Below are 26,389 nucleotides of genomic sequence, written 5' to 3'. Positions count from 1 at the left end.
AAAATCAGCTATGAATTATTTATTAAATGTTACGTCCAGACACTGGGACAGTTAAATTTAATCACTAGGACATACCGTAAATTCCGTCCAATCACTCGGCCAAATGAACGGTTTTAGATATTCATAAATTTTAATACTTTTTTTCACGTGAACACTTTCTTATAACAACTTGTCTGGAAAAAGAAGTTCTGCTATATCGATTGAATGTACTTTTTTGCCAATCTAGATTATTTTAATATATAAAAAGTCTTCGTATCCGCAACCTCCGCTTTAAACGTCCAACCACTGGGACATTTACCTTAGTGCCGCCACAGAATAAATGCTACACACTTTCCCAATCGAAGTACTGTAGTATTATTTATACTTTTTTATATTGTGTAAATGAACTGCACTCGGTGCTAGATCGTACTTTTTGATTTGTATTTCTCAGAGAAGAAACAAAAGTTCTACACATAACTCACATAGATGATACATGTCAAAGGCAGCGTATATTCACGGTACGAAACAATTTTCCATTTCTGCAGTAAAAGTAATAATAGAGATACCGGACAAAAAACGGCACAAATTGTCCGGACGACCTAATATTATATTTTCTTCCAAAACTCCTACATTCAATCATAGATTGTACGTGACGAATATCAATAGTAGTCTGTGTGCCATCGATAGACTGCAAAATGTTAACATTATTTGTGTCAAGCACAATTGGAAGTGGATTTTTTCCGTGCATCGTTGAGTGGCAGGAGAATGTTCAATTTTTTTAGAGGGATAGATGTATTGTATGTTTGTATGTGTACAACGTAGAAAATTTTGTTATTTCACAGAAGCATATTTCGATCGTTTACACCACTTAGGGAAGGGGAGATGTATCAGTTTTAAAAAGTTTTATGAAAAATCAACGTTTACATATTTGAAACAGGTCACCGTAATATATTTAAATTTCACATCCATCGTGTAACAGTTTGTAATAACATTTTTCAATGTTATTAAACCAATGAATAAATTACTAAATATTTACATATTCAGTTTTCCTCATTTGAAACGGTTACAAATAAATACTCCCTACTAATTTTTTCATCCTAAGCCCTAAAATTTCTTTTCTAAGCAGTCTGTCATAAGAATACTTAATCTCTTTTCCGTCGTTCTGTCAAGTTCACGCCAACTCGAAAATTCCCATATTTGTCAAGGGTCACTGTGAAAAATAACGGAATTATTACTTTTACGGTAAAAATTCTGTACGTACCCCGATTCTCGATCGTCGAGTTGACTTATGAATAAAAAAGCGATTATAAAAGTTGCCTGTTGACTTGAATTTTCCGTCTGTTTTCGAGACTTCTGACTTCGATTCCCGTTGAACTTGCAAAATCTGTTACTTATTCGCTCCACACAGACCGTTATCATTTCAAATTTCTCTCATCAGCTTCCCGGTATCTTCTTGTAATGACCGAGGGAGCGGCTCCGTGAGAGACAAAGAAAAAAATTTCGGCCCGAAACTTTTCCCATTCCTCGGCGCTTTCATACCCATATTTTTTACGTAGATGCAGTTACCAAGTCGGCGATGTTCTTTCTCGCTGCAACATCGCTGCTGGTCGTGGCCGAAGTTTGTTACTTCACTGCTCACGTTACTCACCCGAGACACCGACTCTGCGTCTTTGTCGCCGGCGTGGTCTTCATAGTTTCCGGTGAGTAATAAAGTGCCCCCAGCTCACGTTATACATCTACTGGTATACAGGGTGATTCATAACTGCATGGTAAATACTCCAGACGGTAAATCTACAGACTAATATAAATAAGAAAACGTCATATTTAAAAAAATACTTTTTTTACGAAAATTAAAAAAAAAACATTTTGTCAAAACATTTTTCACACGGATTTATGGGCCTCAAGAAAGAGTATAACTTTTATTTAAACAATTTTTTGATATCTTTTGTGAATTAAGATTTATAAGCACTTACATAGAAGGGCCGGATAAAAGGGTTAATTTCTCCCTTAAAGAAAAAAGAGGGCACGAACGAATTACGGCTAAATTCTTAGGTAGGTCTAGTGAACATTTGTACAAAGTTGCATCAAAATCGGCGTGTACCAGTTCTCTCGTTAGTTAAATGCAAAATGTTCGTTAAGTGCACGATCTCAAACCATTAGACTATTACTTTTGAGGCCATTTAAAAACTATTGTGTATTCTACAGAAGTGAATAATGTACACGATCTACAAGAAAGGATACAAAATGGGATTGAGATTGTTCAAAGAATACTTGATATTTTCGAGCGAGTGTGGAACTTAATGCTACGGTGTGCAGTTATCGTGGGTTGAGGCACTAGGCGGGCACTTAACAAATATTTTCTTTAATCGTCCATAACTCCAGAACTAAGGTGTGTCGGCCATACGTTCATATGACGTTTTTTTATTCTTATATTAGTATGTAGATATACCTCCTGAAGTATTGATATGCATTTATGAATTACCCTGTGTACTTGGCGTACGTCTAAGTAATAACAAGAAAACAGGAAATTAAGTAAACTCATGAATCTTTGTGTTTCCTAGCCCGTTCCCGTGAAGACACTAATGAAATTTGTATTTCGATGGAGTCCAAGAACCATAAAAAAAAGAAAATCCAATCCTCGCTCGAAAGGTCGTTTCACCTCCGCGATTACTTTAAAGACGCTATTAAAGATTTAACAAGTTTCATTTAGAGCCACGGGCTACTCTGGATAATGTAAATATCTCGACGATGAAAACTCGTTTGTTTATGTAAATAACTCTGCAGTAATTTTAGTTACGATCAATCGACACTTCTCGCGTTGTCAATTTTGTACACGTTTTATTAATACATTCGCGTGAAGTATTAATCGAAAAAATTTTCCGTTCTTCATCGTTGTTTTATGTTTGCGAGTTGTTTTATAATAGGATCGTTGACTTATTTGAAAAATTGCAATTAAAAATGACTACATGATATTCCAACGTCTAAATTTTAATTCTTCTATACGATTTATGAAACTATTTTTAATTGGTCCATAAATCATTTAGAAATGAACCATTATGGATAAATAAACGTTTTAATAGATAACAAAATTTTTAATCTTTTATCCTCTGTATACCATTTACAAATATCAAACATTTTTACGCTATTTCAGTGTTCAATACTGACAGTACTTTTTTTTACCGATTCTGTTTGAACCACGGTGTTCCAATGAGTGAGTGCTTTTCAAAGCGTAAGTGGAATAACCTGTGTATTTAAACTTTTTCCGCAAACGGTCAACAGTAAACAACAAAATTTTTCTGTTGTATAATACGTGTAATAACTTTTTTTTCCATTTTGATTCGATTAACAAGCGATATTAAACATGAAAAAATTAAAAGGAATTCTCCTAATTTTGTTCGAGAGAGGAATGATTTCTAATGTGTAAAGATAATTAACAAAAATTTCGCCATGACCGATTCCATTCGACTGTTACGTTACAGCGTAGATTCACTGCAAAAGGGATCGGATTAAAGTTTAAACAATCGCGTTACGATTACTCGATCGATCGTTATTGAGCCGGCCAATCGCCGTGAAATTTGTCGCTGGAGCTGTTGCAGCGAGATAAGGTTATTAAATCGGTTCCCCTTTCAGGTTTACTAATGCTGGTGGGAATGGTGATGTACATATCTGTGTTCAAAGCTGAAGTTGGTAGTAAACTTAGGTCAAGGTCGTCGTTTCAGGTCAGTGAAATGTGACTCTCAAGATGCTTAAACATTTTCTTTTTAAAATTTATCAGGTCCCGCGGAAAATTTCATCGTATTTTAAATCAGATACCATCCATCAGAAAAGCTTCATACATATTTACCCTAACCGACCAAGTACCACGATCAAAGGATTTCTTATTTATACAATTATAAAATAATTACAGTATCAAAATTAATCAAGTCACAAATATAATACAAAACAAAATAAACATGTTGCATACAGAAGCAAGAATTTTTATCGCTCCTATTTACAAGTTTAAATTCGATTGAAAAGCTGACAAAGGTAGGCTGACTATACAGGGAGAATCATTTAAATCGATCCTCTCGAATATCTTCGAAACCGGTGATGACACCGAAAAATGTTTCAAATAAAAGTTGAATGGCTTGGGGGGGGGGGGATAATTGGATGTAAGTAATTTCGTACATCAACTTTCAGAAAATAAACATCGTATTATTAATACCACTTCGCAATATTGACATTAAAATATCTCCTAAACTTATGATGTTTCGGCATAAATAGCTTAATAGTACTTTACAAGAAATGACGAGCAGCATCGACTCTACATGACTAACTATAAAAAAGAACACAATTAAATTATTTCTCACTCGAAACCGTTTAACTTTTATCTGAAATATTTTCGGGTATCATCAACGGTTTCTAAAATATTCGAGGAATCCTATTTAAATGACCCACCCTATATATTTACATGCGCATCTCGAAAAGATGCTCTCGGTTATTATAAAGCACAGTGTTAATTTATAAAATAAATCAAACATAAATATCGAAAAATAGCTACAGGAAAAAATTTGATTAACTATTCGACGTATGAAACTTAAATTTAAATGAACATTGGAAGAAGGATGTTAAATAAAATACACAACTGTTTCCTTGATTAGAATCACCTAATTTATCAGTTTAGAAGAATTTCCCGCGGGGCGTAATAAATGTCTGCTTGTACTTTGAATCGACACATATTTCATTTTAATATTGAAATTTCCTATCCGCTAGGAAATTCCAGTATGTACCGACGGTATTATAAGAAATTGTATATCTCATATTTTCTACGGTGGCTCGGATTAGTTCTTATCTGTATCGCGCTTGTACGAATGAATATCTTCGTAGCAATCTTGCGATTTCAGGGACCACCCTTTACCTACAGGTACGGATTCTCATTTCTGCTGTACGTGAGTGGTTTCATCACGACCGAGGTCGCTGGCACTTACGCCATTTTCTTGTATATTTCTTGGCACCAGAGGGAACTGGTACGAAGAGATTCCAGGCGAAAAAATTACGGGGTTGGTAGTATTAGCTTCTTTTCCATGAATTCGGCCGGAGATCGGCTCATCCATAGTTCGAAACTTGGACAGAATTAACATCCGCTTAAAACTTTCCATTATACGGATTGGAAATCGTTTGGTATTTGTTTGGCAGAATATCAACGTGTCGAGGGTAATTTTACGAGCGGAAACGACTTCGTGCAAGCCGAAACTTTATTTAATAATAATAAAAAATAAAAGGTCAAATATACAAGGTATTCCACATAAGTGTCGCCACGAAATTTCAGCACTTTCCTTGCACTTTACAAAAAAATTCTGTTAAACACGAGTTGAATTGTATTTCAGTATGCATAACTTTCGTAAAGCAAAGTTCCTTTACCTGCATTCTTTTCGAAGAAATGAAAATTACTTTTTGTTTTTTAAGTGAAACTATAAAACTTTTTTAATATTTTACACTAGAACGAACTGTGATAAATCCAATGACTATAAATATGTTTCAAAACAAGTACAAATAAGTGTCGACAGAAGTTGTGCAACATTGTGGTGTATCAAGGTATTCGCTTCGGAAACAATCGAACGCTCAAAGGTATAAATGTACTGTATGCCGACAGCACCAGTTTTCGTTAATATGTGCCAACGGCAAGAGCACAACTTTTTGTTAAAAGTGCGGCCGTCTAAGTGTTACTTTGGTAATTATTTACAAAAGGGGACCCAGCTCCGATGACCTTGACCTTGACATATGTTCTCAAGCTCAACATTCTGAACAACTTTTCTCTATACGAACATGCACCCGTCGCTCGGGCTTAGTTTTCGAGATATTTGCAAAAAAATTTTGTTAAATTTAAATTTATGAATGGTAGTATATATCGATCAGAGTTCGTTAAAGACATACCACCCAGTGTGAACCACGCACCCAACATCCCACTAAACATAAGTTTAGTAAATGATATCTACAAAAACAGGAAACATCTTTCCTCATCAAGCCCCAGAGCACATCGTGTGTGTCTTGTGTTTGATGGAATGTTGAGTACGTGGTTAACACTGGGTAGTATGTGGTCTTCATAATTTTAATAACATATGTCAAGCTCAAGGTCATCGGAGCTGGATCCTCTTTTGTAAATATTTACCGTTAATTTCTGACGTCAACCACGCTTCGATATACGTTCTAAGTAACCTCGTTGAAAAAATTGTTTTTTTTTTTCAACCCTTCGTTTTGGCCATTTATAATTTAATGTTTTAAAAATTTTGGCAAACTTTTCCTTCGTACTATCCTAAAATGGATAAAATGAAGATATAATACGATTTTCTCATGAAACTCATGTTTTAGATTACAATTTATGTTACAATTTATAAAGCTAATTTTATATTTTGTAGTACGTAGGTATCTCTGTGTAACTTTTGTGAAAGCCAGCGTCGAACTAATAGTAAACATTCCACGGGCAGAACATTTCTAAAATCACCATAAAAACAAATAGAAAGAAACAAGTCTGTGTCCAAATTCACTTGTCCGCTACTGTATACATTTACATAGCAAATACAGTGTATCTTTTGATTGAAAGAGATTTTATTGAAAAAGAATGAATATTTATATTACCCTCGACAGTTTTAAAATACACTCTAAAAAATCAAAACTTTGTTCAAGGAAACTTCTCGATTTCATATAACGAAAAAGAACGCTGTCTCAAAGATTTATCCTCTCGCCTTAATAATTCACTGTACTCTTCAGTCGCACCTCGCGGATCCCTGGTACTCTTAGAAGTTTTAAAGGATATAAGTCGTTCCCTAAAAAATTCACGCGCAATCTCCAGGCTCCCGTCGTAAAAATAAAATCTCTATGTAAATATACTTCTGGCTTAGTTAAGTAGCCAGGCGGTTATGTCTCCCGTGTACGAAGTGCAAACTCGGACGTGAAGTTTATCTTTACAATTCCGAGTTTCAGCGCGAGAAGTTTCGTCGTACAACTTTTTGATCATTCGAGTGGTATCGCACACGACATTCTGCGGCAATTACGTTTATATTAAAATTTGCCAACGATACGATACGAATTTCTTGAGAATTCTTTGAAACTTAAAGCGAAAATATTACTGTCAGAAGCGTTTAATCAATTCATTCCGATCAAATATCTACAAGACGGCGAACGTTCTGTCCAAGTTGCTTCGTTTGTTTAATTAATTTTTCACCGAAGCCCCTATCTGCATTCACTTCGACGAATCTCTCATCGGCTCGGTCAAACGTAAAGTAAATGCCCGGACTCGCGCTCGGTAAATTACAATCAAACACCCGGACTTAAATTACATTTCAACTGGTAAACAGGCACCTGGCGAAAACGAAACGGAACGCTAAGTAGAAACGAGTGTTAGCTCTCGGTCCCCCAAGTGCTCGCTCGCGCAATACCATCGTACTCTGAAACAAGTGACACTCTTAACTTCTCGTCCCCAGGTAGTTTTCACCCGTACGGGGCGGAAATTTTAAGGCATCGGTTCGCTTTGTGACAGACCTTTGAGACTTTCGAACTAGAAAGCGCTTGAGGGGTGGAAGGGGGGCGAAAGTGTGCGTCTAATTGGTCGAATAGAATCGAAAACTTGAACCATCACGATACCGTGCACTGAATACACTGTACACCACAGTCCATAAATATCTGGACGTAGTACATTATTGATAGTGGAATGTTACTATTTTTCAATAAATACAACTATTTGTGTATATGTATTCTGTTGCTATTTACAGAATTGAATGGCTTTCTTTGACTAATTTTACAGTACCAGGTCCTCCTAACGTTAATTCTTCTTTAGAACTTGAGTTCGCTATCTTTTGTACTGTTAAATTTAAACTAATTCTAACCATATCGTCTAACTGATATGCTTTTTTGTTTTACACGACTGATATTCATCTAAACGCATAAAAATACAATAGACGTTCGAAAAAGGCAGCTAAAGTTTGTTCCTTTCGCAGGTATTATTTGTATATATTTATACTCAACTTTGGTCATAGTATTTCATTGATATTATTTGTTGAAGAATATTACTTACATTCTTCCATTACTATTTAATATGTATATTTACTTCTGATGAGATAGAGTTCTACAAATCAATAAAGACATTTCGTGTAAAAAATGTTTATAAATATCCATAGAATATTTCACTGATTAGAATCATCATGTGAGTGTCCGGATACTTCTTGAATATATGTATATGCATATGTACATGATGATTTATGTGATTGTAGAGTAAAGCTATGGGAGTGTGATTTGTAAAAAAATATTGTTTAACTCTTTAGAGATATCTAAAAGGTAGAATTTGGTTCTTTTAAGTAAAGAAATACAACATATGAAACTTGTTTAAATAATATAAAAATGTTTAAGATAATATAAAGTGTAGTAAAACAATTGTTGCATGAAATCTTTTTGAAATTATTCAAGACTAACTTTCGGAATGTAATTATTAGAACTTTTTTGTCTACTTTAACGATTACTACTTGCTTTTCAAAGACATCAAATGTAACAATAAATAAAAAGAAAAATAAGAGAAGTAGGCAGAAGATAATAATTCTAAAGTAATAAAAAGAAATTAGGTAAAAATGAAAAAGGAAAACTAAACAGAGATTAGATATATATGTCAATCATAAAAAATTCATAAAGAAAAAACATAAAGAAACACAAAACTGAGAGAAAAACAGAAGGCTTTCCGGCTTGCAGATGATTGGAAGTAGATCATGTCAACCATTGAACAGACATAAGCGGTTTCTTAGCAATTCCGGCAATACTTTCAAGAATCTTTTAAATGTACTCGTTTAATATGTACCCTAATAATTACAGTTAAACTAAATCGTCTTATGAATATCTTTCTTTTTCGAACTAATGAAATTGCTAATACAAAAGCGATTAGAATTTTCTGCCATAAAGTGTATACCTGATCATTATGCAGATTGGGGTTTCAAGTATATTTTTCGCTGTAATAATCTCTTTTTTATTCACTTTGTATTATATTTTTTATTCGTTTTGTTTATCAATAAATATGATAAATAATATTTATGTAACACAATTTGTTTCTCCGATTGAGGAAGAAATTTGTACTTACCGTTTCGGACTGTTAAATTGTTCTTTCTAGCAGTATTTATTTTCAGGGTGTGTATCATTTAGAAAATCACCACGTACACCATGGGAATCACGCGACCATTGGTCACAGTGGGTTTCTGTGCGAAAGGCATCAGAAAAGATATTTCTTCGGCAGGGATTCAGTGGACCATGTCGACTTCGACGAATTCCTGCCGCCTCCGCCGAATTTGGACTATCATGATTATTCTAGGCAATTTCCAAGGGATCTCACCACTCAAACGGTAAAACATTCCCTAGAATAATGGAAAGCTTCCTCTTCGCGTTAAAGTAAGGTTCCTCTTTTCACGTGACTTTAAACGATTTCGACAATTTCCGTATCTTCAACAAATAAGATGTTTCACAAATTAGAATCGAATGTTAGCCACTGGAAATTTTTACCTAGAATTTCAAACAAACATGAATACCATAAACTACAATCTCACGTGTACGCGTTTACTAATAATTAGACTGCGGATTTGTATACAACATTTTATAAAGTAATTTATAAAGACAAGAACAGAAGTAGTGATTTCTTTCTTCCTTTAAGTATTTAGGTCAAGAATAAATCAGAAAACTCGTTGCATGTGAAGAAAGATTTGTCCTCTATTATATTTCACAAAGCCCTATAGACTAAAATGCATAAAATCCGCAGTCTACTAATGATTCAAAATTGAACAAAATATTATTTGAACATATAAATTCAAACAGAGAAAATGTTTATTGTACTGAAACTGATATGTACGTTCCGTTTTACTTTTCTTCCTGGAAATATAAGAACGTATAATCATTCCCCCATTATCGATTACAGCCTGAAAAAAGAATCTAGTATTAAATTAATTCTCGTAAACCGTACTTCAAGATAATGCCATTTCTTTCAAACAGATTATTCTTAGAAGATTTAAAGAATGTGTTAAAATTGTCATTTTTATACTATCTATACAAATAAATGTCAATTCAATTTCGGGTTTCCGTTTGATTGGGTTGTTTTTGGAATGCAACAACAGGATGAATTTCAGGTCAGCACGACGGCCGACGTTCTACAGGAAGAGGAAGAAGAATATAGTCCAAGTGTTCACCATGAGTTCGTGACTTTCGATCTTGATGAACCTCTACCACCGCCGCCACCAGTCAGAGGTAGCGAATGGACTTTCGACACACTGAGGAAAACTACTCCTGTCTGATACACCGTCAGGTAAAAATTTTCTTTGAAAACTAAAAATTCAGAATTTATTTCGTTTCTCATGAAAACAGTCCCGTACATTTTAGTATTCAAAATGTTAAAAACAATTTCATGTTCAACTATATTTACATTTATTTAAACTGATATATGGTATATACACTGTTTGTCCCAAAAGTTTTCGAACGGAAATTAAAACAGCAGTTTTCCGTAAAATAATAATAATAATAATTATTGAAACTCTGAAAATCACTCTGATAATTCTTCTTTCGGCTGATGGAAAGAGTAACGGTCGAAACTTTTGACTTCACTAGTCATGAGTTTACGCAACATTTTGATCTCGGAAGGTATCTCACAGTTTGATTATCCACCGTATTCGTCCACTTTAATCAGGCATAGACTACTTCGCAGAAAGAAGTACATTATTTCTCAGAAATATGAAGGTTGTAACTTTGTAAGCCGTCATACCTGAAAATGGTTACTCCTACGAAAAAAACTTAGAGAACCTTTTTTCTAAAGAATTTCCTCACCTAAACATTTGATAATAACTATTTTTGCCCTAGAACGGACAACTAACGATACATTTGCGAAACACTTTTTTTTACCTTTGACAGTCTGTAAAATCTTAGAGTTTTTACATATTGTTTAAAACAACGAAATAAAGGTCCATACCAAAATGCAGCTTGATCGGAATTATTCCGCAGATTGCCTATATTTCTGTCTAATTTCATGGACTATAAAAAAATTGTTCCTTGCATAACTCGATGCCCTCGACAATCCCACAAAGTTCCATGAAAATCGGGACCTGCGGTTTGAGAAACCTTCTTTGTCAGTCGCACGGTATATAACATTAAAATGAATGGTTTCCCGTTTCTTACGCAGATACGCGCGGCTGGTGCAAAGCGTCGAGAGCGACGAGGAGGACGAAGCGGAAACCGAGAAGGACGACGACATAGCCGGCGATTAAACAGATCGACTCGATTCTTTTTAATGAGATCCCGCCACGCGATCGCAAATATTTCATTCGTCGGACTCACGACGACAGGCGGCACAAACGCGGAAGATGTTTCAAAGAAAGCCACCGGAGATATCGATCGTCGGATTATCGAATTCGCGACTTTAATCACCGACCCGTTATCCGAGAAACTGTTCCAACGAACGATAATTCCGTTCTGTCTGAACCATGAGAAATAAGTGAATAGAAACACTCGTATTACCTCAGTAAACAGTGAAGTGCAGCTATTTCATTTGACAACTGTAGCCACCCAACTATCGTTTCTTTTATATGAATTCTCTATTGATCGGAATAGGGAAAAACACTTCTTGACAATAGTATGGCGTCTCGTTATTATATGTGAAACACGTAAAGCACAAACGTCGTAGGATTGAAAGAAAGAAAAAGTCGTTCGAAACGTCGTCAGGAACTGACGTATGTAGATTCGATTGTATTCGTTCGGGTGTGATTCATCGGGGGCTAATCGGCCCATCAGCCTCGATATTCGATCGCTTGTTTGACAACGAGAACCGATTCGTTAAAAGTAAACCGTCCCTTGGTAATAACTGAAAAGAAAAATCAGGACTTCTAATCGATGCAAATTTCAATAAAAAAGTATAATAAAAGGGAGATAACCATGGGAGTAGTCCGCGGGCAGAGGACGACTTGCCCCATCCCTCTGGACGGAAAAAGTGGGATTTGCACTGTTCTAGAAGAAAAAAATTGGATTTTGCTATCCCCCAGAAGAAAAAAATTACATTGCCCCACTCTGACTGATAATGTGGCTACACCCATGGAGATACCGATACTTCATTTGATCCCTAAGTCAGAGATTAGATAATCGTTGAATTGACTCGTATTTTTGAGATTATTAGACGTTTAAAATAATGTTTTCGTGAAAAAGACTCACGTGGTTTTATACGCTCATTGTTTGTGGAGCGGTGATCTCCTGATTACCTACATATTAGATTTATTTAATTCGTTGCTGGATCACTCGAGCAGCGAACATTTCCAAGAAAACTGCCCACGCGAATCTGCCAAACCTTAAAGAAATCGAGACAGCAAATCGATTAATCTGTATTACTATAAATACCAGTGTACTTATTGTAGATACCTGAAATGTCGTACATTTGACGATTTTATTCTTAATTCTATAGACATCAACTGAAATTCAAGTTTCTCAATACATCGTTGTTTTGTCGCAACAATTATAATAATCCTTCAATACACGTTTTCCTAAAGTAAGTAATTTAGTAGTAAATTAGTAGTTTCATTTTTCAAATGTGCTTAACTTGACGTTCCGTTTATAAGAATTTCGAATTCCAAGTTGGATGTCTATAGGATTTAGATTAAAATGAGCGTAATTTTTTATTAAAAATTATACTGTTGATGAGTGTCAAATCATCCCGTTCGCAATGAATGTGTTATTACTTGTGGGATAAGCTGACACGTGAACGAACCATAAAGTTAAATGGTAAATATCCTGGAAGACGAAAGTCTTTATGAGAAGAAGGAATTGCCAATGGTTTCAAACCTAGAATATAATTACATATGTATGTATGACTGTATCATGAACGTGTTCACAGTTGAACGAAATTTTATCGTATTCAGTGTACAGAAAGCATGAGAAATACCAATGGTACGGATGAGAATTTTTAACAGGTATAACAGTTGTTACGATTTTTTACTATAGTCAATTTTTCACTGAGAGTTCGTAAGTCGGACTTCACGAACCGACTTACCGGTCAAAGAAAAATGAAAGTGATTATGGGCGTAGATTAATCGCCGGTCAATCTTACACAGTAAGTAAAGACATTTTATCGAAAGTCTGATTAAAGAACATTATGTACATACATATATATAAACCGGAAGTCTCTGTTACCAAGTTTTAAACTGAAAAAGATCGTATTGATCATACTTTTACTCTCGTGTTGAATGTTGTTACCACTTTTTTACTCTATCAGTCATGTGTCGTGTTCAATAAAATCAGGTTTTTGTAAGCGTATACAAATATGACCGCTGCGTGAAGGGCCATTTTTAAGAAGCCATATTGTCTACTTACGTTTAATGAATGAATTTTTATATGAATTGTACCGGTCATGTAAGAAGAAAATAATACACCTCGTCGAAATAAATAAATTGTGCCCTATATTCTAATATTTACTTTGCAAACTGAAAAAATAGTATTTTACGGTATGTTTTTTTTTTAAATTCTCTCTTTGAATACACCTAACCTGAAACTTTATCGTTCCATCGTTTTTACATTCATATTTATCGTTTTCATTCATACATGGCCGATAATATTACAGCAGGAAAACACAGATTGTTTGTTTGAATTTTGCAAGAAATGCTTGTGAATAAGCGCGGCAATTGCGATGGAAAATTTGTTTTGTATTATGTATACATATATGTATGTATATATAATACATAATATTTGTAATGCTCAAAGTTGTATTAATGATAGTAAGGTGCCGGAAGCTTGTAATGGTCTTTAAGGGTGAAAATTCGGGCGATTTTTGCTCGAATGAGTGTAACAAAAACAGATTAATACAATGAATATGACATTCGGCCTCGAAATGGAGAGAAAAAGAACGTTCGTCGAAACTTCGACATAATTTATAAAAATAATCCATGTTCACTAGCACGTAATGGAAATTTATTGTTTATGTATTCGATGGTGATAAGCTTATCCAAACTTTACAATTTGTACAATAAAGTTTCTTCAAAATGAATAATCTGGAATTAAATAATTTCTATACTCGAATTGAGAATACAGTAAAATCTTCGATAGTACCCGAAAATTGGGACTGGAGCCCGGGTAGCTACGTAGTACAGGAAACGATTCACAATATAGAATCCAACGCCGAACGTAGAAACGGACAGCAAGTGAAAAAGAACGAGGGACTGAGTGTCGAGGCGACGATAGAGTTTACATGCCAGCGTATTGGTAAGGCAACATTAATGCAACGATGCAAATTTTTTATTTTGTATTATTTTACAATAAAACTTTTACCAACGTATCTTTTAGATTTTTGTGATTAAACCAAGACTAAATACGATACAATTTGAATAAGATTTACTTATTAATATTGATTAAGTGCTATAAATGATCAATAAGTAAATGTGACACAAATTATACCGTGTTTGGTATCACTTTAATCAGAAAAATCTCACAAATACGTTAGTAATGGTTTTATTGAAAAATAAAATTTCAAACTGCTGCTGAAGCACAGCCGTATATACAGATCCGGAAACTTCCGTGGTGAGGGTGATCCATTAAGGAAGACCGAAAGTTTCATGAATCTTCCGGTAGCCAGACAGCGCTGCAATCGATGTTTCCGTACAAAATATATAAGTATATATGAGAAATATAAGTTTTATCAACCAAAATGTGTTTCAATACTCCTGTATCCACGTCTCTGTCAATCCTAGCTTTCGATGCATATCATGCTGCAGAAGTACGAGTTTTCATATATTCTGCTTTAATTAATGACCACACGCGCTCTGATTCGTTAACAACGCCTTAGATAACATTTTTGCTAAGGAAAAACTTGTTTCAAATCACCTCACGAATTACCATTTCCGGGTCTTCCAACATTTTTGTTACATCCTGTATAATAGACTGTGCGGTCTTATGGTAGGGCTGAAGTCGACATGAGAGAGAGAGAGGGCAATAACAGGAGCAGCTATTTCTTTTTCTAATGGAGCTGTGGTGGGTGATTCTCCTACGACTGCGTGTAGGCTTTACCAGGCATTACATGTGATTATATGCGTTCTAATGCGTGCAGCTGCGTATAGCATTCCTTCTTCTCATCGCCCGCCAGTCTCTTTCTCTCCTCCCTCTGCGATGTGCGAGCAAGAGACGAACTACTCCAGCGCTACTTCTATCCTTCGATCACGACTTCACCCCTACCATAATACCGCGTAGTCTATGATATATGTCTATGGTTCACATTCAAAACCATAGACTAATTATAAGAAACTCTTGAGTGAATTACAAACTGACTGACTGACTGTTGCCGACTGTATTCTGCTGTATTCCACTGTATTCTATAAATTTTGTTGTTCATACTTGAATAGAGTTCCAGAAAGAATTATCTACGCAGAAAATATCAAATTGTATAAGTTTGAAGTTATTAAATTTGTTCAAATAAATGGCTACCCTTGAGGACAAATCTATCTGGGAAGATGGAGAGGTAAAATGTGTAAATTTTAAACTTCATTTTGTAGAGGTTATGACAGAATGACGAGCACATATAAATTAACACGAAAAACAATATAATTTATTATATTTTATATCTCATTGTTTTTAATTGAAAAATTACATAGAGAAATGTTCGTATGATTTTAATCATGTTTATTTAAATATATTTATGCTAAGAATTGATTCTCTGGTATTCAGCCTAACTTTCAAGAATTAACAAACATTCTTTATTTGAACACTGTAAACATTAACTGATAAATGCCAAACATTTTTTGCAAAAATTATTAATCCGCACATTATGATAAATGGACTAAGAATAACAATAAAATAAGTATTTGGTATACCAAAATTATACAATTTCATTATATCTATTTACTGATATTAGCACAAAATCAAAACCTAAGAAGCATATCTCTTTCTAGGAGAGTTTGGGGGATGATGTTTTAAGAATGTCTACTGATGAAATTGTATCTCGTACACGTTTATTAGATAATGAAATTAAAATTATGAAGAGTGAGGTTCTGCGCATATCTCATGAACTTCAGGCACAAAATGACAAAATTAAAGAGAATACAGAAAAGATAAAAGTAAACAAAACTTTACCTTACTTGGTATCTAATGTCATAGAGTTGTTAGATGTTGATCCCCAAGATATGGGAGAAGAAGATGGTGCAGTTGTTGATTTGGATGCACTACGAAAAGGCAAATGTGCTGTTATTAAAACTTCTACTCGACAAACATACTTTTTACCTGTTATTGGATTAGTGGATGCAGAAGCCTTAAAACCAGGTGATTTGGTAGGTGTTAATAAAGACAGCTATTTGGTTCTCGAAACATTGCCTGCTGAGTATGATGCAAGAGTTAAAGCTATGGAAGTAGACGAAAGACCAACAGAACAGTATTCAGACATTGGTGGTCTAGACAAACAAATTCAGGAATTAATAGAAGCTGTAGTCTTACCCATGACACATAAAGCAAAATTCGAAAACCTTGGTATTCAACCACCAAAAGGTGTACTTTTATATGGGCCACCAGGAACTGGTAAAACTTTATTGGCTAGAGCTTGTGCAGCACAAACTAAATCTACTTTCCTCAAGCTAGCAGGACCACAACTTGTTCAAATGTTCATTGGAGATGGTGCAAAATTGGTAAGAGATGCATTCTCACTTGCAAAAGAAAAAGCACCTGCAATTATTTTTATCGATGAATTGGATGCAATTGGTACTAAAAGATTTGATTCTGAAAAAGCTGGTGATAGAGAAGTACAACGTACTATGTTAGAGCTATTGAATCAGCTAGATGGATTCAGTTCAACTGCAAATATCAAAGTTATAGCTGCTACAAACAGAGTAGATATCTTAGATCCTGCTTTATTGAGATCCGGTCGATTGGACAGGAAAATAGAATTTCCACATCCTAATGAAGAAGCCAGAGCACGAATAATGCAGATTCATTCACGAAAAATGAATATGTCTCCAGATGTGAATTTCGAAGAATTGTCCAGGTCTACTGATGACTTTAATGGCGCGCAGTGTAAAGCTGTTTGCGTAGAAGCGGTATGTAGTATAATCATATTTAACCGCTTGACTGCGGACATCCTTTGGTTCGACGGTATGACAGTGTCACTATACGGCGATATCGTCGTTTAAGTATTATAAGTGAGGAACGCCATCGCGCTTATCCACAGTGAAACGGTTAAGAGCCGTAACTCAAGCGACATACCTATTAAGTTTTTCTTTTCTTTTTGTAGGGTATGATAGCATTAAGACGTAATGCGACTGCAGTTACACACGAGGATTTAATGGAAGCAATTAATGAAGTTCAAGCAAAGAAGAAAGCTAATCTCAATTACTATGCTTAATATGACTTATTTAATAAATTACTTTCTGTAAAAACAGAACAGAGATTATATAATTGTGGAAAGAAATTTCATATACAAGATAAATGTACGATATACGTTTGTAAAGTAATTAGGATAATATGAACATATTAAATCATATAAAAAGTACATTTTTGTATGTTCAACTTTTAATTTGTAAATCTAATGGTATACAGGTGACAACTGGAAAAACATTTTCATTTTGCGTATTTTTCATTATTCCCCTAATTATCACGATTTGATGTTAATTAAAATTTACATTAAAGAAATGTGAATGAAAGATGTCTAATTTATTTCACTTTTTACTTCTACATATTTATTCTTATCTAAATTATTTCCTTACAGAAGATACTTTTAAATGGTCAGATTTTATAGAATATAGGCAGCTTTTGTTGTACAGTATATTATTTCCAACATGTAATCTTTACAAATTCTATGAAATACAAAAAATCTATTTTAAATAGTCACATAATGAAAATAAACGTTTTATTTAATAATTATTTTTATTTTTATCGCCTTCTATGACTTCTCTTCTTTATCCTGAAAAAACAAACAAATGTAATGGTAATTAATTCATAGTAAAATTTCATTCAAATTTAAAAGTAGAATATGTTTTACTTCTTTGGTCCTTTTACGAAACACCAATCAACAGAAATAGGTTGACCTAAGATTTCTGTTCCATTTAATGCATCCTTTGCTGCTTGAGCTTCTTTGAATGTTTCATACTCTACCAAGGCATACCCCTTTAAAAAACCTGTTCTTCTGTCCAAATTTAAATGTAAATTCTTTATTTGACCAAATTCAGAAAACTTGTCTTGAATATCATCTTCCTGTGCTTCTTCATGTACTGAATTTATAAACAGAATCCAGCCTTCTACAGCTACAGACACAAAAATTAATTTATAATTATAAAATACCTTAAATAATCGAAAATTCTAAATGTTTAAATAAACAATTTTCGTAAAATTAATTATATATTACAATTACTATTGTAAAAAGAGTATAATGGAATAATTTATTAATCTTACATCTTTGTGGACCCGGCTCGTCATCATCCTCCTCAACGATGTTCATCGACTCATAATGACCAACATCGTCACGAGTGGAAACTAATTCCGCTCCATGTCCTCTACCTTTTCTTCTTTTCGCTTTTTCTTTTAAACGGGCAATACCCTCTGAAAGCGACGAATAATATCACAAACGCATAATAAAACATACTTTCAATGTAATGAAACAAGATTGAAAATTCAATGGAAAAGGTTATGTGAACAAATGTCTATATCTGACCATAAAACTGAACTAAATGATGTGTAAACTTACGGTCGCCTTCATCATCAACTTCAAATTCTTCCGCATTATCAATATCTAAAACATCTGCCATAATTACTTTCCTACGGACTTCCCTTACTTCTAGCAGCTTCTAATCTGTTCTAATCAAACAGGTCTGTTAAGGTTGGAGACCGGGGAGACTCGTTCGGGGCCAATTTCCAATCGTTGGAAGCGCAGATGTAAACAAACGAGCGCTAGCGAAAATACATAATCGATAAATGGGACCACAAACGAGGTGCACTTAGGAGCAAACTCGGCTTCCACTAGGGGAAAAAGTGACGAAGGGAAGGACCTCCTGCCATTTGGTTTCGAGAATTATTAAAATGTATATCAAATTAACATTCAATTTAATATTTATTTCAGTACTTGGAATAATTTTCCCTACGCCACTTTTTCCCCTATCGGAAGTAGGGTTTGCATGTCAATGTACATAGAGAGTAGATCTTTCGTCCAATATATTTCTTCGGCCCATTTTTCTAGGTGACGTCGCCTCGTTGTTTGGGGCCGAAGAACCCCAACACCGTTCAATTGTCACTACCCAACGTTACCGATAATGCAAAACGAAGAAGAATCATGCCCGTTTAGCGGTGTGAATGCAATTGAAATCTTTTGCAATTAGGGTTGCCGCCCCACAAGGGGCTACGGTAATACAGGCATAACTAATTTTACTAATTCAGGGGCTCTGCAATATTGGGTCCATGCATTATATCCTGAGAAACAATTTGAGACTAATGATGTTCATTTTAAGTACTTAATTATTGAGATATTTGCATTTTTCCATCACTAGAAATTTTCACTCACCTGTCGGTATGATTTGGCTAGTAGTTTGAGCAAATTGCTACGGGTGGCGCCACCGGTCGAAAAAAGAGTGGTATTCCGCGATTAAATGCGATTTTGACAATGTTCTGGTCGTTTATTGTTATTGTTAATGAGAGGGGATTAATCTACGTTTTTTAAGCTACAAATCGAGTGCTTTATCTAGACGAAAGCTATCCGTATAACGGTGCAACAGCTGTCTAAAGTGAACTAAACGGGGTATGCATGACGGCATACACTGTCAATCGTAACAAACAGTTGTGAATTTAACAATATTCTTGTAATTACCGGTTCCGAGCTGCTAGAGAGTACTAATCTAAATTCTTTAAACTTCGAATCTAATGCGTGACGAAGAAAAATGATGCCCGTTCAGCCGTGTAAATGTAATCCAAATCTGTTGTTAGGGTTGCCACTCCGTAAGAGGTCAACGTTAATAGTAACATAAATAATTGCACTAATTCTGGTGTTCTGCAGTATTGGATCTACACATTAAGTCATCAGGAATAATTTGAGATTCGGAGGGAGCAAATTGGGCACAATTTTTTGAGATAGAAATTATTAAGGTACGTTAACATTCGGCGCCATCTATTCTGCGATGTCTCTGGCGCCTCCTGCAGGGGTTCTGTGACCCCACGTACTCACCTCACGATGATGATTTTACGACGAATTACATTACTATTTGTGTTTGTAAAAATCAGTAGAAAAAACAAGAAATTCTAAAAGAATGATTTGCTAGGTAACATGTAGATTATAATTTATAATCATTAATTTATTCATTATTCTTCATTGTTTCTAATTATTCCTTCACTTTATACGATATAACTCGAATTTTTGTTTTGATATCGTTAATATAAAATATACAGATTATGTGTCGCGTGTAAAGAACTGTTAGGTTTCTCTACCAATCAGAAACAATCACGAGAAATCACGAATGTGTAAAAATAAAAAAATCGTAAATTTTTAAATTTCTAGGTGTATCTGTCCTCTTAATACATTAAGTTCAATTAATTCTAATTCACTTTAAATCGAAACATTTATACCAGTACTTATAAATTATTTAAAATTATACTTTTGTATTTATTAGAGTATTTAGAGTATTAGAGTAAATTTTACTGATATTAGTAAAACATGACGCATCAATAATAAATCGCGTTTCAGGTGTTCACAATCGATTATTTGGTACTTCATGAAGAGCATCGCGCCAAATTTCAATGCGTAGTCATGAAACCAACACCCATCATGCAACTTCCACTTACTCTTTAGAAAAAGTTTTCCTGAAAAATGTAACTTAACAAGTAAAATGTCGGCGTTGCACGTACCCGAAATAAAGTAAGAATTAATAATAATAAAAACACATTTCCGCAAATTTTACAATAATTATTTGATAAAGCCAAAACAGTTACCTTTACGTAAAATGGCAACTGCTCCAGTTACTGATAATAAATCCCCGTTGATACCCATCGAAGAAAGTGATGAAGAAAAAACAGGAAAGAAATTAACTGTCCTTGAGACCCATGGTTATGCCCTTGGAAAAACGATAGGCGCTGGTTCATATGCTACCGTAAAAGTACGTTATGCATGTAGTAAATAATTTGTCGAACTGCAATATTTATATCGAAACTGGTAAATTTAAACGTGTGATAAAAAATTGTCATTAAAATATATAATATGAAGGTAGCAAAATCTGATCGACATAATTGCCAAGTAGCAGTAAAAATTATTTCAAAGTTTCAAGCACCAGGCGAATACTTAAGGAAATTTTTGCCGCGAGAGATCGAAGTAGTTAAAGGTTTAAAGCATCCGAATTTAATTCGCTTTTTACAAGCCATTGAAACAACCCATCGGTTAGTTAGTTTCTTTATGCTACTTCATATAAATGATTGTGCCAAAAACTCTTTTCGTTAAATATGTCTGATTACTATGAATTATTAATATTTAGCGTATACATTATTATGGAGTACGCTCAAAATGGTAGCTTGCTGGACATAATAAGACGAGATACGTACATTGATGAATTTCGTAGTCGTAGATGGTTTCGGCAATTATTGGAGGCAATTGATTATTGTCACGGACGTGGCATAGTGCATAGGTAAAAAGGGATAATAAAAGGTCGTGAAAATCTTATACTCAATGGTCAAACCATAGAAATTATAAATTCATTCCTTTCCTTAAGTCACAAATTATACTGTACACAATTATCCAGTATTATCGCAGATAATTAATCAATTTTATTTAGGGACATAAAGTGTGAAAATCTTTTAATGGATTGTAATTTCAATATCAAATTATCCGATTTTGGATTTGCACGAGGACAGATGATAACAAAAAATGGTATATCTCCACTGAGTGAAACTTTTTGCGGAAGTTATGCTTACGCGTCACCTGAAATATTAAAGGGAATCCCATACTTACCTCAATTATCTGATGTATGGTCCATGGGTGTAGTACTATATGTGATGGTTTATGGTCGGCTACCATTTGACGACACAAATTACAGTCAACTTCTAAAGGTACCCAGGTACATTAAAAGAAAGCTATATAAAATAATGCAATCTAAAATTTTCTTTTACATAACAATATTAGTTCTTAAATAGTATTTCTGCCACAGTGGCTTATTTTCTCGTTTTAATATAGCAAGTACAAAGTAGACTTGCATTTCCAAAAGAACCAGTGGTGTCTCAAGCTTGTCGTTCCCTTATCTCTCGAATACTTGTACCACAACGAACACGATTACGTATTGGTAATATAAGAAATGATACATGGCTTGCTGCGTCTCTTGTTACAGCTCAAACTTCTACTAGTGATACTTCAATGGTAATGCTGAGTATCAGTTTTAATCATCATGTTACCAGTTATCAGTAACTATTAGTTAAATCTTATGTCAGGTAAATGGAACAATAGTAACCAGAAAGAATAAAGGAATAAGTAAACGTGCAGCCGATACCGAAGCTCAAATAATCGACAATCTGCCGTCCGATTTAAGTAACACAAAGCAAAACGATTGTTTGTACTTGAAATAGATTATAAATTTCTTTTACCGCCAAATACCATTTCTTTGATTTTCTACATTTCATTTAGTAGCATAATTATCACAGTATTATGGCACCTTTATTTGTATTTCTTTCAGTTTGTCTCAATACTTATAATTACTATACAAAGTATACTGACCAGTACAGTTACATTATGCAACAATTTGTTAAATACTTTACAGCAAACAGGACCTGCCTAAATGCATTATCTGATATAAACACAGTACATAGTACTGTACTCGTTGATCACAACACAGAATGATGCTTAGCAATCATAAGTAATATTATTGTACTTATCATAAAAATACCAGGGGCAGTTGCCTTATGAATATTCTTTGTATCAACTGTGAATGAATTATTCAGATTTGTAAATGAATCATATAATCTTATTACATAATTATATTTACCATTGGCATTTGATACTGGTTCCCAACCTAAACTACGATCGATGGCCATTTTCCATTGTGAATACAGTATATCTCGTTCTATATCAAATATCATCATTATGTTTTAGGTATTGAATGAACGCAAAGTACTTAACAAACTTACCATTTTCTGTTATTGATGGAACAAAAGTATCACTTGGTACAGCTGCATGTGTTTTCACATTCCATTTACGTATACCATCTGCACTTCCTGCAGCTATTGCAACTCCTAGTGCGGTAGTCTCACACATTAAAGGCCTGACTTTCTTGTAAGAATGTCAATTTAATAAGATACTTATTTATTCCGAAATTTTTTATGTATACAAGAAAAATAAATCTTTGTTAACATTAAATATACAGTATTTCACTTACCAATTGGAATTCCACAAATGTCAGCTTGCATTTGCATTAATAGATTATTGTTAGTCATTGCACCATCTACTAGCAATTTAGACAACGTTAATCCAGTATCTTCTTTCATGGCTTCCAAAATATCTTTTGTCTGAAAACAAATGGCTTGCAATGCTGCTTTTATGACATGAGCACTATTAGTGTCCTCTGTAATTCCACATATAACACTGAAATAATGATACTTTGCAACAGATATGTGGTAGTAACATTATTGAAAGTCTTCTATATTACTATATCATAAATAAATAAAAATGCCATGTTATTGTTCTATTTACCTTCTTGCATCTTTTCTCCAATATGGAGAATATAACCCAGCAAATGCAGGCACAAATGTAACATGATTATCTGCAGCAACTTGTTCAACTACAACTTCAGATTCCTTTATGTCTGCTAATATACCTAGATTATCTTTTAACCACTGAATAACTGCTCCAGCTATTGCTATAGAACCTTCAAGGGCATATACAGGTGGAGCTTGTGGTCCTAATTGGTAAGCAACTGTTGTCAGTAAACCATGAGATGAGTCTACAATCTTAAAAATTATTTATTGGTACATTGTTCACGAGAAAGTTTTATTAGAAATATTAAAGTTGGCCTTACAGCAGTTCCAGTATTATATAAAAGAAAACAACCAGTGCCATAAGTGCTTTTTGCCTGACCTCTTTGTAGACACATTTGACCCACAAGTGCTGCTTGTTGATCACCTAAACACTATTTAAGTATTTACTTATTATCTGTGTTGCTGAGATGCTATTTTAAAAATGTTCATTTTTTAAATTGAAACTACATACTCCTGATATTGGAACTCCAGCTAGAATATCATCCTGAATATAACCATAAATTTCTGATGAACTACGAATCTCTGGTAATATTTCTGGCGGTATACTAAAAAACTGTAACAAAGTTGGATCCCATTTTAATGTTGTGATATTCATTAGCATTGTTCTTGAAGCATTGGTAACATCAGTAGCATGAACACCAAAATTTGTTCCTCCAGTTAAATTCTACAATCAAAAGAAGTTTTTCAGATATATTTTACAAGAAAAATAAATACCAATAAACGAATCTATGAAACTTACCCAGATTAACCAAGAATCAATTGTACCACACATACATCGTTCTGTATCTAGTGCTTCTCGAACAGAAGGTACATTCTGTAATAACCACTTTAACTTCAAAGCACTGAAATATGGACTAATTGGTAGACCACAAAGTGGTTTCAAATAATTTTTATTTTGATTACGTATTTTCTTCAATATATCATCTACTACTGAAGTTGTTCTCATGTCCATCCAGACTATAAGATCATAGACTTAAAACTTTGTTTAGTATTATAATTACAAATAAATCTAATCATTAGATATTACCTATAGCATTATATAATGGTTCTCCTGTAACAGAGTCCCATACAACTGTAGTTTCTCTTTGGTTTGTTACACCAATTGCAACTATATCACTAGGATCTATGGTAAGTTGTTTTAAATTGAATATAGTTTGATGGAGGCATTCTCTAACAGCCCTAAGTATTTCCATAGGATCTTGTTCCACCCATCCTTCCTTTGGATGCGACTGAGATATTGAAACTTGATGATATGTCAATACTTCTGCTGTGTTTGCAGCAAACACCTGGAATATTTAAATAAATGTCACCATTGTAATTTAAGAATTTGATATATGAACAATCAGGTATAATTATTCATATTTACACATAATTAATTATATTATTATTGAGCTTCTAATTGAAAAATGATTAAATTTGAATTATTATTGCACTAACTATCAGTATGTCAGTAAAAAATATTAATTTCCAAATAAAAAATTACATTGTACATTCATACACACATACTTCCACAGAAAACTGTATCTAATTTAGCTAGAAGGGAGTTATATTTACATTACAAGTAGATTGCAGATTCTGTGCATTTATAGCAAATACAGAGATTCAAAATACATAAAGGAACGTATTATTTTTGTTTTATTTAATTTAATAAATTCCTTAATAGACGAAGTAAATTTGTCTTCGACTTTGATATCTGTAAAATGGTCTATACAAAATTGAAACTTTCATAAATATACGCAATTGAATCATAAGTAAGAAATAAAACTTAATTACCAAAAATCTAGCACTACTTGTCCCTTCATCGATTGCACCGACGAGGGGTCCATATCTACTTGTCGACTCATTTTTGTTCATTTCATAAAGGGTTGATCGAATGTATTTTAATAATCACGCGCTTTTATTTTTATTCACTGTCAACCGGCAGTTTAAACCGCTTAAACTATGAACCGACGCAACCATGAATGTAAAATTAGTAATGACACGCTCAAAGTAGCATGATTCTAAAAGGTTAGGTAACTATGGAAATCATCCGGTAAAAATAAGAGTCCTAGATCACGCGCATGTTGCTGGCTGCTTTTCATTGATCCTCCCAGATCTTCCTTTTGATGACTAAGGCCCGGTGCAGACAAGCGATGCGACGTCATTGCGATTTCGCATGGGTGACGCCCAGTGGTGGGTACGTAAAATACGCATGGTATAGTATATACACATATAAGTATACTATAGTCAGTGATAGTGTGGTCAGATTCGGCGCTTCATTGCAAATAAATTTGTCTACTTTTTGTTGTTTCTTTATTTGTTTTTTTGTCGGTTTCTATCCAACTCTTATGCTGGTGAGTGATGATTGGCGGGATTCAGAGGCTGCAACTTAAACTTTTTTCTCGGGTAAAGAATATCAGCCGAAAAGTTGATTAGAATTTATACCCAAAAAGAGATTAAGTGATATTGAAACGGAATATAGACAGTTGTTAAGTATTCAATGGGAGCAAGATTTTGATGGGAATATATCAGAAGAAACGTTACAGTTGTGGCAAAAAGTGATAACATTAAAAAATGAAATGCTGCGGGAAAATCATTGTTCTAAAATATATCTATATTTGCATTCACCCTCTTAACTTTACGTACACCTGCGAGCAAACTCGGCTTCCACTAGGGGAAAAAGTGGCGTAAGAGAAAGGCCTCCTACCACTTG

The 26,389-nt window shown here is 34.1% G+C and overlaps 5 protein-coding genes across 5 annotated transcripts in view; 3 read left to right on the top strand and 2 right to left on the bottom strand.

The window, feature by feature from the left end:
- Window positions 1-11,529, top strand: part of LOC107194127 (voltage-dependent calcium channel gamma-7 subunit) — a 29,759-nt gene extending 18,230 nt beyond the window's left edge. Inside the window, exons 3-8 of the mRNA XM_015583693.1 lie at window positions 1,536-1,679; window positions 3,610-3,698; window positions 4,863-5,018; window positions 9,123-9,335; window positions 10,110-10,285; window positions 11,153-11,529. Coding sequence (XP_015439179.1) covers window positions 1,536-1,679; window positions 3,610-3,698; window positions 4,863-5,018; window positions 9,123-9,335; window positions 10,110-10,274 — 767 coding nt within the window. The 3' untranslated portion in view covers window positions 10,275-10,285; window positions 11,153-11,529. The remainder of the gene's footprint in view (window positions 1-1,535; window positions 1,680-3,609; window positions 3,699-4,862; window positions 5,019-9,122; window positions 9,336-10,109; window positions 10,286-11,152) is intronic.
- A 3,771-nt stretch (window positions 11,530-15,300) lies between these two features.
- Window positions 15,301-17,329, top strand: LOC107194056 (26S protease regulatory subunit 6A-B). Its single transcript, XM_015583620.1, has 3 exons — window positions 15,301-15,460; window positions 15,891-17,024; window positions 17,219-17,329. The coding sequence occupies exons 1-3, from the start codon at window positions 15,419-15,421 to the stop codon at window positions 17,327-17,329; spliced, it is 1,287 nt and encodes a 428-aa protein (XP_015439106.1). The 5' UTR covers window positions 15,301-15,418.
- Window positions 17,330-17,744: 415 nt separating this feature from the next.
- On the bottom strand, window positions 17,745-18,891 carry LOC107194091 (RNA-binding protein 8A). The gene is made up of 4 exons (XM_015583656.1): window positions 18,668-18,891; window positions 18,376-18,522; window positions 17,966-18,227; window positions 17,745-17,887 (listed from the first exon to the last, which is right to left on the bottom strand). The coding sequence occupies exons 1-4, from the start codon at window positions 18,726-18,728 to the stop codon at window positions 17,857-17,859; spliced, it is 501 nt and encodes a 166-aa protein (XP_015439142.1). The 5' UTR covers window positions 18,729-18,891; the 3' UTR covers window positions 17,745-17,856.
- Window positions 18,892-20,906: 2,015 nt separating this feature from the next.
- LOC107193887 (testis-specific serine/threonine-protein kinase 3-like) lies at window positions 20,907-22,512 on the top strand. Its single transcript, XM_015583423.1, has 6 exons — window positions 20,907-21,059; window positions 21,167-21,336; window positions 21,432-21,581; window positions 21,729-22,002; window positions 22,127-22,306; window positions 22,378-22,512. The coding sequence occupies exons 1-6, from the start codon at window positions 20,907-20,909 to the stop codon at window positions 22,510-22,512; spliced, it is 1,062 nt and encodes a 353-aa protein (XP_015438909.1).
- A 255-nt stretch (window positions 22,513-22,767) lies between these two features.
- On the bottom strand, window positions 22,768-25,551 carry LOC107194020 (glycerol kinase-like). The gene is made up of 10 exons (XM_015583577.1): window positions 25,471-25,551; window positions 24,725-24,983; window positions 24,437-24,654; window positions 24,149-24,361; window positions 23,958-24,068; window positions 23,633-23,889; window positions 23,319-23,524; window positions 23,071-23,208; window positions 22,929-23,006; window positions 22,768-22,865 (listed from the first exon to the last, which is right to left on the bottom strand). Exons 1-10 carry the CDS (start codon window positions 25,549-25,551, stop codon window positions 22,768-22,770), a joined length of 1,659 nt encoding a protein of 552 aa, XP_015439063.1.
- Between the last annotated feature and the right edge of the window lie 838 nt (window positions 25,552-26,389).

Source organism: Dufourea novaeangliae, unplaced genomic scaffold (genome assembly GCF_001272555.1).
Source record: "Dufourea novaeangliae isolate 0120121106 unplaced genomic scaffold, ASM127255v1 scaffold21, whole genome shotgun sequence".
NCBI lineage: Eukaryota > Metazoa > Arthropoda > Insecta > Hymenoptera > Halictidae > Dufourea > Dufourea novaeangliae.
Note: the sequence above shows the minus strand (reverse complement) of the source record. Positions and strands in the feature narration are given on the sequence as shown.